General features: G+C 51.0%; 1 protein-coding gene across 1 annotated transcript; it reads right to left on the reverse strand.

The window, feature by feature from the left end:
• Window positions 1–4,316: 4,316 nt before the first annotated feature.
• Window positions 4,317–10,138, reverse strand: LOC147282616 (uncharacterized). The gene is made up of 3 exons (XM_086248239.1): window positions 9,510–10,138; window positions 6,463–9,438; window positions 4,317–6,384 (listed from the first exon to the last, which is right to left on the reverse strand). The coding sequence occupies exons 1-3, from the start codon at window positions 10,136–10,138 to the stop codon at window positions 4,317–4,319; spliced, it is 5,673 nt and encodes a 1,890-aa protein (XP_086104365.1).
• Window positions 10,139–12,245: the final 2,107 nt, after the last annotated feature.

A 12,245-nucleotide genomic window follows, 5' to 3' on the forward strand; every position in this document is an offset into this window, starting at 1 on the left:
GGTCACCCTGTATTCCGAGCAGTAGACACTTGATGTAATCCCAGTAAACTTCGTCCGATTTTAATGGTGGGATGTTCCCGTCTGTAAGGAAGATGGTAGAATTACAGTGTAGAGCTCAGATATAAAAGACCCACCCCAAATCTCACATTTGTTACTGTAGAAGGCTTTTGGAGAGAGAGAGAGTGGGTGTTATCAAAAACCAATCAAAGAGCAGTGTGTTTTCGAAATAGGAAAAAAAAAAAAGGAAGAGCTGCTCGGGTGGGATTTGTGAGGGGAGGGCTCGGAATAAGGGAGAGCCCGGGTCGGTGGCATAGGATCCGAGGGCTGCGGGTCGGAAGAAGGGAGAGCAGGTCGGAGCCTTTGTGGGGGGCGGAGCAGCGGAGCTCGGGTCGGAAGAAAGGAGAGGCCGGGCCGGATCTGTGCTCGGGGCGGAGGGAGGGAGCGCGCGGGTCAGAGGCTCTGCTCGGGTGGGTGAGGGAGTGCGCGGGTCGGGCTGTCTCGTCGAAGCGGCTCTGCTCGGGTCGGAGTGTTTCACGCCGAGCTCGGGTCTGCAGTGGAGGCGCGGGTCGGGCTGTCTCGTCGAGGCGTTGTGCAGGGGAGGCTCGGGCCGGAGTTTTTGGCGCGGTGGGTGGACGAGCAGGGGGCTCGGGCTCGGGCTCTGTCGCGGCTGAACGCGAGTAGCTGTCGCGGCTCGGGTGCGCGGGTGGCTGCTGTGCGAAGGGAGTGCAGCTCGAGGCGGCTGCTGTGCGAAGGGAGCGCAGCTCGGGGCGGCTGCTGTGCGAAGGGAGGCTGGTGGCGCAGCTGGCTGGGCGGGCCGGATCCGTGTACGCGGACGTTGGAGAGGGCGGCTGTGTGCCTTGGCGCGGGGGTGGTGGGCTGCCTTGCTTGGTTCGGGTTGGTGTGCATGGGCTGGAGGTGGTGCTGCTTGATTTTCACACTTTGAGGTAGGCAATTCAAATAAAAAAAATTTTTTTGACCCACTTGATATATTGATTTTGCCTTTGAAAATTGAGAACCTTGAGAAGTTGTGGTCGTCCAGCCTGAGGCGGACCTTGAAATTCTGTTTGTGAATTTTGTGGATGATGTGAGTAGGGGCAGGTGGAGGTGCAAGTGGGTCGGAGCCTTGCCGAGCACTGGGTAGGCAACATGCCTTCATTTTTTGACTTTGTAATTTATTGATTGTTGTGGTTTGTGGCTAAGTACGGAGGAGACAAGATAAGTGGGTCGGAACCCGTCTGAGCCGTTGGAGCCGCGCAATACAGGTAAAGGCTTGTGTTTTTATGGCCTGTCTGCTTGAATTGATATTGTGAATATTTGCTTTGATAAATGATTGGTGGCTGAGCATGTGAAAAGGTGATTGGGTGAATGGTCCCAAATTGGGGGTAGAAGAGCACATATGGGGGGGTGGTAAACCAGTATTGATCTGATATGTCCATGGTGTTGTCTTGGATGAGCAGGTGTGCTGAGGTCGGACATTCCATGGCTTCCTCAGATGATAACAGTTCTATGGAGTCTGATCGGGTGTCCACAAGTGATGGGACGCCGATGAGGCCAAATATGCCTCGACCCCGGATGGGGTGTGAAAATATGGGGGTGGGCAAAGTGCTCAAGACCGTCCAGGAGAGCTTGTCCATGGTGATGGGAAGTGAGGGAAAAGGCACTGGTAGTGAGGACAGCGATGATGGAGAGACACCCACTAGTTGTGATGATGTGGGTGGGCGCAGTGTGCCTTACTGGTCCGTGGATGGGTTGTGTGAGAATAGGATGACGGAGGAGGACCTTGAAAAATTGAGGGTAGAGTTCCACATTCCCGATTATATCCACCTGAGCCTCCCGGGAGAGGATGATGTCTTGAGTGACCCGCCGGAGGGGCATATTTTGTGTTTTGCCAAGAGTTTCCACCATGGGTTTAGACTTCCTCTCCACCCCTATTTCCAGTATATGTTGAGGAAGTTAGGGATTGCACCAGCTCAGCTGACGCCCAATAGTTGGAGAACATTAATTGGGTTGTATGTGATGTTCCGGGATGAGGGGTATGGTGCCCCGAGTATGGCTCAATTTTCACACTTGTTTGAAATTAAGTCGAGTCCCAAATTGCGGGGTTGGGTGTACTGCTCGCAGTTGGCGAACGGGCAGTTCACCGATGGGGCGACTCGCCAAATACAGGTAGGCCACCCAGACGCTCACAAGGAGTGGAAGAAAAAATGGTTCTTTGCGAGCGGAGCCTGGGAGTTTGGCCGGAGTGAGAGGAGGACCATGAATAGGGTGCCAACAAATTTCCACATAATAGGTTGCCTGGCTGAGCCGATGCATTGGTCTATGTACACTTGGATTATTAGCTGATGTTCTGCTTATACTGATAGTCGTCTTTTGTTGTTTGATTTTGCAGGGGGTGAGTGGGAGAAGCTTCCATTGTCGGAGGATAGCGCGGAAGAGGTGCGAAGAGTGCTTAGCCGACCTGCTCGAAAGTTGAGCGCTGCCTACCTCTTGTCTCCTGAAAAGTTGGCCAAGTACGGCTTCGGAGTCCCAGGTGAGCTTCTGTACTTCCCCTCTTGGAGTAGTAGTTGATGAGATAATAATTTGTGCTCATTGAATTTTATTTTGGTCTTTCAGTGAAGATGGCCAACACGAAGAAAACAAGTAGACCGGTTGGTCATGCCCCGCCCGCTCAGAGGAGGATGATGATGGGGGCGCTGTTGGTCGGAGGTGGCTCGTCCCAGGGGAATGCAAGTAGAGGCGCAACGGTGCCCGGGGGTATGAGGCATGGTGGGTCTACCAACACCCAGGTTCCGAAGGCGGCTTCTCCCGGGAGGAAAAGGAAGACGGTATTAGATGCGGCCGAGCCCGGGAGAGAGGGCAAGAGGGCAGCCACAGCCACTGCGTCTGATCCAGTCCCAGAGGAGGATCGTCTGGCACAACAGGCAGTGACAGACTTTGGAGGATCCCTGAAGAAGGGGAGGGATGACCGGGTGATTGGCGATGAGGTTGAGCCACTATCCGTCTTGCAGCGGGCCTTTACTGAGCAGTCCCAGGTAAGGGGAAGTGGTATAGTATGACGAGATGTCCAAAGTTTAAACTTTATAGCTTGTGATAACATTTTCGTGGCATCCGACCTGGCAGGCACTGTTCTTCACTTATCAGGCACATGTTAGGGTCCTGGCCACGGTGGAGAAGATGAAGGACGAGATGTCGAGCTTCGTGGTGTGGAAGGACAGAGCGCTCTCAGCTGAGGAGAGGGTCGGTACCCTGGTTGCCCAGAACCAGGCGTTGCAGGCCGAGCTGCTGCAGGCCAGGAAGGAGGCAGACCAGGCTAGGCAGGAGTTGGAGCAGAGCGGGCAGGAGCTGAGCCAAGCTAAGCAAGAGGCGGACCAGGCTAGGCAGGAGTTGGACAATGAGTACAACAGCGGCTATGCCATGGGCTTTGGCGATTGCAAATTGGAGCTCGAGGAGATGTGCCCTGACTTTGACTGGGACCGCGTGCGTGGTCTGCTAGGGGCTGGCAACGAAGTGCCTGGCAACGTCCCGGAGGAAGGTGCCCAGGAGGTAGAGCATGAGGATATAGCATCCCCAGTTGGAGAGCGTGATATAGGAGAGGATCCCAAATAGGCATCTGTTGCACTTATGGCCCGGGGGCAGGGGTGGGCGGACCATTACCCTATTTTGATTTGAGTTGTATGGTCGGGTCGGATGTGGCCCGTGCCAACTTGCAAACTCTTTTGATTATTAAGTTTTGTACTTATTGTTATTTGGATGATTTGGAGGGTGTCCGACCCGTTATGGGGTAGGATGCCCTTCTTTTGAATACATGGTATTGCAGATTTTTATCGAATGCATGGTACTTAGTTTCCCTTGGATGCATGAAATTGATTTTCCCGTGAACGCATGGTACTTAGTTTCCCTTGAATGCATTTGTCATAGCCGCGCCCTGAATGCATGGTACTTAGCTTCCCTTGAATGCATGGGGCGGATATGGGCAGGGTCGGCTGTCTGATGGCCCGGGGGTCCATACAGCCAATTAACACTTTGAATAAAAATGAAGAAGAACGTGTCCGTGGTAGGACTTTCGTGAATGCATGGTACTTAGTTTCCCTTGAATGCATTTGCCATAGCCGCGCCCTGAATGCATGGTACTTAGCTTCCCTTGAATGCATGGGCGGATATGGGCAGGGTCGGATGTCTGATGGCCCGGGGGCCATACAGCCAATTAACACTTTAAATAAAAATGAAGAAAAATGTGTCCGTGGTAGGACTTGTATTTATTGGAAGTGATAACATAGATAAAATTGAAAAAAGTCCCCGGGGGGTACAACATTTGTCTACTTGTAAAAGTAGCGGAGGTGCTCGGCGTGCCAAGGGTGGCCGAGTTCCTTGCCGGTTGTGGCGCGGAGCCGATATGTGCCTGGGCGGATGACTTCAATAATCTCATACGGTCCTTCCCAATTAGGTTTCAGAGCACCTGTTTTGGCCAAGGTAGTGCTGCGCAGGACCCAGTCCCCCACTCGGAAGTGGCGAGGCTTAACTTTAGAATTGTAGTATCGAGTAGCCCGTTGCTGGTAGGCGTACTTGTGTAGCTCAGCCTGGGCCCGATGCTCTTCAGCGAGGTCGAGACTGAGGGCTAGCTGGTCAGCATTGTGCTCAGGCTGAAATGTGTCGAGGCGGTAAGAGGCAAGCCCAACCTCAACTGGGATGACGGCTTCAGAAGCAAAGGCCAAAGAAAAGGGGGTTTCCCCGGTCGAGGATCGACAAGTCGTCCGGTAGGACCATAAGACTTCGGGTAGGAGGTCAGGCCACTTGCCCTTCTTTGCATCAAGCTTGGTCTTCAAGGTATGTTTAATGGTCTTGTTGACTGCCTCGACCTGCCCGTTGGCCTGAGGATGACTAGGAGAGGCAAAGAAAACCTTGATGTTGAAGGCGGAGCAAAATGACTTGAACTCTTTGTTGTCGAACTGCTTGCCATTGTCAGTGATAATGGCGTAAGGGAGACCAAAGCGGCAAATTATATTCTTCCATACAAAGCTCTTGATGGTCTGGGTGGTTGCCTTTGCCAAGGGCTCGGCCTCTGCCCACTTAGTGAAGTAGTCCACCGCGACTACTGCCATTTTGACCTTGCCCTTCCCTTCGGTCATTGGTCCGATTAAGTCAATGCCCCATTGGGCAAAGGGCCAAGGACTATTCATGGTAGTTAGGGGCTCGGGTGGTTGGTGCGGAAAAGTTGCAAATTTTTGGCACTTGATGCATTTCTGGGTGAGCTTCCTTGCATCAGCGCAGAGGGTCGGCCAATAATAGCCTTGGCGAATGGCCTTGTGGGCTAAAGAGTGGGCTCCTGCATGATTGCCACATACCCCTTCATGGATCTCCCGGAGGATGTAGTCGCCTTGTTCGGGGGTAAGGCAGCGCAAGTATGGCAGGGAGAAGCCCCGCTTGTATAACTTGTCGTTAATAATGGTGTACCGGGAAGCTCTATGGCGAAGGCGCCGAGCCTCAGCCTTGTCCGCGGGTGGGTTCCCATGCTTAAGAAATGCAAGAAGAGGGTCCATCCAACTAGCTTGTTGCGCAGATTGGCAGACTTCCATAACATCAATGCTGCGCTGAGGTAAGAACTCAACTGGGACAGACCTCCCAGGTTCATGGTCGACTGCCGAGGCAAGGCGAGCTAAGGCATCCGCCCTTTCATTGTCCGCCCTAGGGATTTGTATGAGCTGGTATGCTGAGAATTGATTGAGTAAGCTTTGAACTTTGGTGAAGTAGGCGGTCATGCGCTCACCCTTGGTCTGGTATTCCTGTGTGACCTGGTTCACCACAAGTTGAGAATCGCTGTAGATTCGGAGTTGCTCCACGTCCATATGTAGTGCCAAAGATAAGCCGGCAATGAGGGCCTCATATTCAGCCTCATTGTTGGATGCCTGGAAGCCGAAGCCGAAGCGAAGAGCATACTCAATGGTGGTCTGGTCAGGGGCGATCAAAACAAGTCCGGCTCCACTGCCCTGTTGATTAGAAGACCCATCAACATATAAAGACCAGATTGGGCGATCCGGCCTGATTGCCGGAGTAGAAGAAGTTGGTGGATCGGTGGTCGACACAATGGCGGAGGAGGGCTCAGTCTCGGGTAGGAATGTAGACTCTGAAATGAAGTCTGCGATGGCTTGTCCCTTGATTGCGGGCCGTGGGCGGTAGGAAATGTCAAATTCGCTCAACTCGATGGACCATTTGATAAGTCGGCCAGAGACCTCAGGGCGCTGCAATACTTGCCTAAGTGGTTGATTGGTGAGAACCACGATAGGATGAGCCTGGAAGTATGGGCGGAGGCGCCGGGCTGATGTAACCAAGGCAAGGGCTAATTTTTCTATCTCTGGATATCTGGTCTCAGCATCTTGCAGGGCCTTGCTGGTATATCACACCGGGTGCTCAACCCTGTCCTCAAGTCGAATTAGAACTGAGCTGGTGGCTGTCAGGGAAACAGACAAGTAGAGGAGTAGCTCTTCCCCTGGCTCGGGTTTAGAAAGTAGAGGTGATTTGCCCATGTACTCTTTTAGATCTTGGAAGGCCTTCTCACACTCCGGAGTCCAGTCAATGTATTTTGTCCGAGCCTTAAGGGTTTTGAAGAATGGGGCGCAACGGTCAGTGGCCTTGGATATGAATCGTGTCAAGGCGGCGACCCTGCCCGTTAGGCTCTGCACTTCCTTCTGAGTCCTGGGAGATTGCATATCGATCAAGGCTTTGATTTTTTCAGGGTTGGCCTCGATCCCCCTTTGGCTCACCATGAAGCCAAGGAATTTTCCCGAAAATACGCCGAACGTGCACTTGGCAGGGTTCAGGCGCATTTGGTACTTCTTGAGCACGGAAAACATCTCAGAAAGTTTGTGGACGTGGTCCTCTGCCCGGACACTCTTGACAAGCATGTCGTCCACATAGACCTCCATGGACTTACCAATGTATTCTGAAAAAATGGAATTGACCAAACGCTGGTAGGTGGCCCCGGCATTTTTGAGTCCGAAAGGCATGACTTTGTAACAATATAGGCCCCTGTCAGTAATGAAGGCCGTATTGTCCTGGTCGGAGCTGTGCATAAGGATTTGGTTATAGCCGGAGTAGGCGTCCATGAAACTAAGGAGTGCATGGCCTGCTGTGGCATCAACCAGTTGGTCAATTCGAGGAAGAGGAAAGCTATCCTTGGGGCAGGCCTTGTTGAGGTCAGTGAAGTCGACGCACATCTGCCACTTGCCATTTGATTTTTTGACCATCACAACATTGGCCAGCCAATCCGGGTAGGAAACCTCGCGGATGAAACCAATTTTCTGTAACTTGTCGACTTCTTCCTTCATAGCAGCATAGATTTCGGGCTTGTACTGCCTGCGCTTTTGGCGGACGGGGCGGTGCCGCGGATTAAGACTTAGGCGATGGGAGATCACCTCCGGAGAGATCCCAGGCATGTCATCATAGGACCAGGCAAAGACTTCAGCATTGGCACGAAGGAAGTTGATGAGTTCATCTCGGAGAGCAACACTGAGTTGGGTTCCGACCCGTACCCTGCGGTCCGGGTAGGCAGGTGAGATTAGAACTTCTTCCACATGATTGTCATCTGGTTGGGCGATAGCTCTGAAAGATGAATCACGGGGATCTTCGGGAGGGTCCGGGGTAGGGCAGGTAGGGGAGACAGAAACAGCCATAGAGGGCATGGCCTCTTTCTTCTTCTTGACGGAAGTCGTATGGCAGGACCTGGCTGACACTTGGTTGCCTTTGACTACCCCCGTGCCACATGGGGTCGGGAACTTAATCAGAAGCAAGTGAGTGGAAATCATAACCTTCAGTTGGTTAAGGGCTGGTCGTCCCAGGATGACGTTGTACGCTGTGGGGCAGTCGACCACCAAAAACTGAGTGGTTGTGGTAGCGGACGAAGGATACCTCCCAAGGGTGAGTGGAAGGTAGATCCCGCCAAGAGGGGTGACCATAAATCCCGAAAAGCTAAGTAAAGGAGCGACCGACCGGTCAAGCCTCTCTTGGTCAATCCCAAGAGCTGTGAAGGCGGAGGCGAAGAGGATGTTGACGGAGCTACCACAATCGACAAGGATCCGAGCCACATCAAAATTAGCTATGGTGGCTTCGATGACCAAGGGGTCATCGTGTGGGAAGATCAAATCACGTTTCTCTTCCTCAGCAAAGGAAATGGGCGACCACCCGATCTTAGGAGTCTTTTTTCCACGGTGGAGGTCTACAGCCATAACGCCGGAGCATTGCTGAGCACTTCGGGCGTATTCCTTCCTAGCCCTGTTGGAGTTGCCAGCGAGGGTCGGGCCCCCACAGATGGTATTGACCCGCCCCCGTCGTTGTCCTTCGGCCTTGGCCTTCTCGGTGGCCTCCTTGTCTATAAAGCCATCCAATTTTCCTTCCTGTACCAAAGTTTCTATTGCCTCTTTAAAGGCTCTGCATGCCTCGGTGTCATGGCCATGGTCATTATGATAAAGGCAAAAGAAGTTCTTGTTGGCCCGGTACCGTGTTTGTGGTGGGCGGGGTGGGAGCTTGGGAAGGATGTCCTTGATCTGAGGATACAATTCTGTATAAGTAACAGTGAGAATTGTATAGACTTTGAACCTGGAGGCGTAGGATGTCTGATAAGTTTCCTCCCTTCGTTGTCCTCCACCTCTACCATCACCAAATTGCTTCTTGGTGAATTTACTGAACTTTTTCCCGGACCCCCCATGCTGGTTACCTGAGTAGGGCTTGGGCTGGGGTGGCACTATGATGGCCTGGTCGGTACTTGGGCGATCCATGGTGGGCGGCTTCTTCCCATATGTTTTGAATTCCGCAGTAGCATAGGCAATGGCCTCTTGCATAAGTTCTTTGTAGGTGCGCGGGTTGCGGCGGTTGAGTTCAAACAAGAAGTCCCCCTCTAGGAGACCACCCTTGAAAGCAGCGAAGGCTACCTTCTCATCACAATCGCGACACCGAGATCGTTCTAGCTGAAATCGAGTGATGTATTCCCGGAGGGATTCCCTGCTGCCCTGGCGGACCCGCGTCAGGTCATCCGTGGTGTAAATTCTATCGGTTTGGATGATATACTGGCCCAGGAAGAGCTCTCGGAGCTCGTTGAAGCAATCAACCGAGCCCGGAGGAAGTTGGTAGAACCAGTCCCTTGCACTGCCAGAGAGGGTGGAAGGGAAGATTCGACACTTCGTAATGTCATCAGCACCCTTAGATTCCAGAGCGGATCGGAAACTCATGAGGTGGTCATATGGGTCTTCCTTCCCTGTGTATGGAGTGATTTTGGGAGGTCGGACGTCGCCAACCGGAGGAGTAGATAGGATGCGAGCTGTGAAAGGTCCAGGCAGTTCCCTTGTTTCTAAAGATGGGTGCCCACCCCGACTTCCTCCTTCCACTCTTTTCAGGCGCTCACTGATGTCCATGAGAAGTTGCTGGAGCTGGTCTGGTGGAAGAGAGCCGCTGTTACCGGAGTCAGCGACTTGTTCACTTATGTAAGTGTTACTTTCTGCGCGGCGCCCAGCCGAGAGGACCTGCTCTTCTCCCCGTCGTCGCTTGGGACGGGGGGCCTGTTCCTCCTCCAAGTCTCGGGGGCGCGGGTTGGATCGCCCCTGCTCCTCCTCCAAGTCTCGGGGACGCGGGTTGGATTCGCCCCGGTTCGTCCGCTAAATGACGACAGTCCCGGTAAATGTGGAGAGCGGTTGTCGTCGAGCAGATGACGACAGTCCCGGTAAATGTGGAACTCTTCAGAGCGGGTGGGATGCTCGCCAGATCGAGCCCGGCTGACCGGGTGGATAAGTCTCTTTTGGAAACCTGGGGGCGGATGGCTACCTTGCCCTACATCCAATTGGCGGGGAACATTTTGGTCCCTTCGGGGGGGATCCCTCATCTCACCACTCCGGAGAGTGGTGTGTTCGTCCCTGTCATGGGGGTTCCTCCTCTCACCACTCCGGGGAGTGGTATGTCCTTCCCTGTCACGGAGGAGTCGCTCATAAAGCTGTGTTGCACCTTTTTGGAGGTCGAGCTGTTCCTGGGTTCGTTGGAGCTGAGCCTCCAATCGTTGGATGTACTCTTCCTGATCAGATTCGGCAGTCTTCTTACCTCGCTTGTCAACCAGCGGGGTGTTGTCGACTTGGTCGAGGATAGGACCTCCGTCAGACATTGTGAGGGTCGGTAGCTCGGAAGCTAGGAAGCTCGGAAGCTAGGGAGCTCGGAAGCTCGGGAGCTCGGAAGCTCGGAAGGTTTTTGCACCTCAACTGAGGGTAGAGAATTCAATGGGGAAAAGTTGTAAGTTTCCCACAGACGGCGCCAAACTGTTGATACTCAAAAATGATAAAGCAGTCAACGTCGAGTCGAACCACGTAGGCCCGTTGACCCACCACTGAGTGGATGACACGTCGAAGTGGGGCAGGAACGGGTAGCTGGGTCCGACTGGTGAGTAATGAGAGAGAATGATATCCAAAGCACCCTGCGCAAGTACACAAAAGTGAGCGGGAAGGGCACCGGTGTGGTGCCGGCCAAAGCTCCTCCGACGCTCAAGTCAGTGTTCAGAGAGATCTGAGAGCAGAGTGAGTGAATAGTATAATAATGATTTCAGTTGTCCTTTTGTGACAAGAAGGTACCTCTTTTATAGTACCTTTGGAAGAGTGTCAACCAATCCGGTGACGACACGTGTCCTTTGTGGTGACTTGTACTGTAGGAGCGCCACGTGGCACCGGTCTCGAGGATCCGAGTGAATTGACACGGGCCGGGGGCCCGGGAGGCTTGAGCTTGGGAGGCCGGAGCCTAAGAGGCCGGGGCCCAGGGGGCCGGAGCCCACGAGGCCGGAGCCTAGGAGGTCATGGGCTAGGAGCCCAGGAAGGGCTTAGTCTTTTGGATCTAAGCCCAAACAGCATGGTGTTAGGCTTTGTGTGACTTGTCGTTACGCCGAGATGATTAGTCGTATGAACAATATGCATTGTTGGTTAATTTATTAATAGTTTAAGTTTTTATGGTCCAATAATTAGGGTCCATTAGATTTTAGAGCTGGACCATTAATAATATTGGCATGAAGGACAATCAGCTCAGACATAGAGTGCGAGAGAAGAGAGAGCAGATAGAGAGAGACGGATGAAGGGGATGGGGCTGTTTGGTTAGGATCAGAACCGTTGGGTGTGTAGCAGATTCAGGTAGTGATAAAATTGTCCTTTTATAAGTTAGTAATTCAATGTCTTTTTTGTTAAGTTTATTAGTGATTTGGTACTAAGAGATAATTTGCTCGGGTTCGAAATCTCCAATTTCATCGCCCTCTATATTGTCATGTAAACTAAATATATTATTTGCATTTATATATTTGTCGATCTCTTCATGCACATACTGAGGTTACACGTGAGAGAGAATGTTAACTTAATTTATATATTGTTAGCCAACCAATTTCTTGAGAGTTTAAGTTTTTAAAGTTCAGTTCTTTTCATTTCTCCCATTGACAAATTTAGTTCCCTTTGTTATAGTATAAATAAATGGTATGAACTGTGCATATGTACTTTGTATGTAATATAAGTAGAAAGAGAAAAACTTGCATGTAATAGTACTTTGTATGTAATATAAGCAGAAAGAGAAAAACTTGCATGTAATAGGTATACACACACTCTTTCACAATGAATGGTCGCATGATGTTCATATGAGAATAGATGTATACATCCTTTGTTATACACACAAAGAGTGTACATATAAAGGCACATGGAAAACACAGGAGCAGTCAACAAACAGTCTTAGCACGCAATAACAAAACATAAAAAGCATATACAATGCATATATCACAGATTCAAAGTATGGAAGTTGGAGGGTCATTGCTAGAAATTTGTCTGCTAATCATATTTTATGAGTCCAGAAAGACCAAGGAACTTTCATAAACCTCAGGATCCTTTGGCACCTTCTCTAGCCGCCTGCACGCCTTGCATGCATACCTAATTTATGAGCAACCTAGTTTGAACTTTAATTTATTAAAGCATATATTATTTTTTGATTAATTAACTCATAAATTAATTATTAAAGCATACATTAATTAACTCATAAATTAAGGGAGGCGATTATTGCACTCTACTTTTCTCCTTTTTTTTTTAAGCTTGTTTTTATAATTTTTTTATAATTTGTATTCTAAGTTTACCCTTTATAGCTAGCTCTTGATTTTTAATATATTTTAATTTGTGTCCATGAGGCTCCCATCATTGAAATATGAATGCAAGTTCGTCTTATCCCTACTTATAGAGAGGTTGTTTCCCATTTCAAAT

The sequence above is a fragment of the Dryas octopetala genome, chromosome 6 (genome assembly GCF_963921425.1).
Source record: "Dryas octopetala chromosome 6, drDryOcto1.1, whole genome shotgun sequence".
NCBI lineage: Eukaryota > Viridiplantae > Streptophyta > Magnoliopsida > Rosales > Rosaceae > Dryas > Dryas octopetala.

Excerpts from the sequence above, each read along its gene's own strand:
- LOC147282616 (XM_086248239.1), bottom strand. The coding sequence starts at position 10,138 with ATGTCTGACGGAGGTCCTATCCTCGACCAAGTCGACAACACCCCGCTG. Across the intron at positions 9,439-9,509 it reads GACGACGGGGAGAAGAGCAG|CGGCTCTCTTCCACCAGACC; the intron begins GTCCTCTCGGCT and ends CTCCGGTAACAG. Across the intron at positions 6,385-6,462 it reads GAAGAGCTACTCCTCTACTT|CAAGGCCCTGCAAGATGCTG; the intron begins GTCTGTTTCCCT and ends GTGATATACCAG.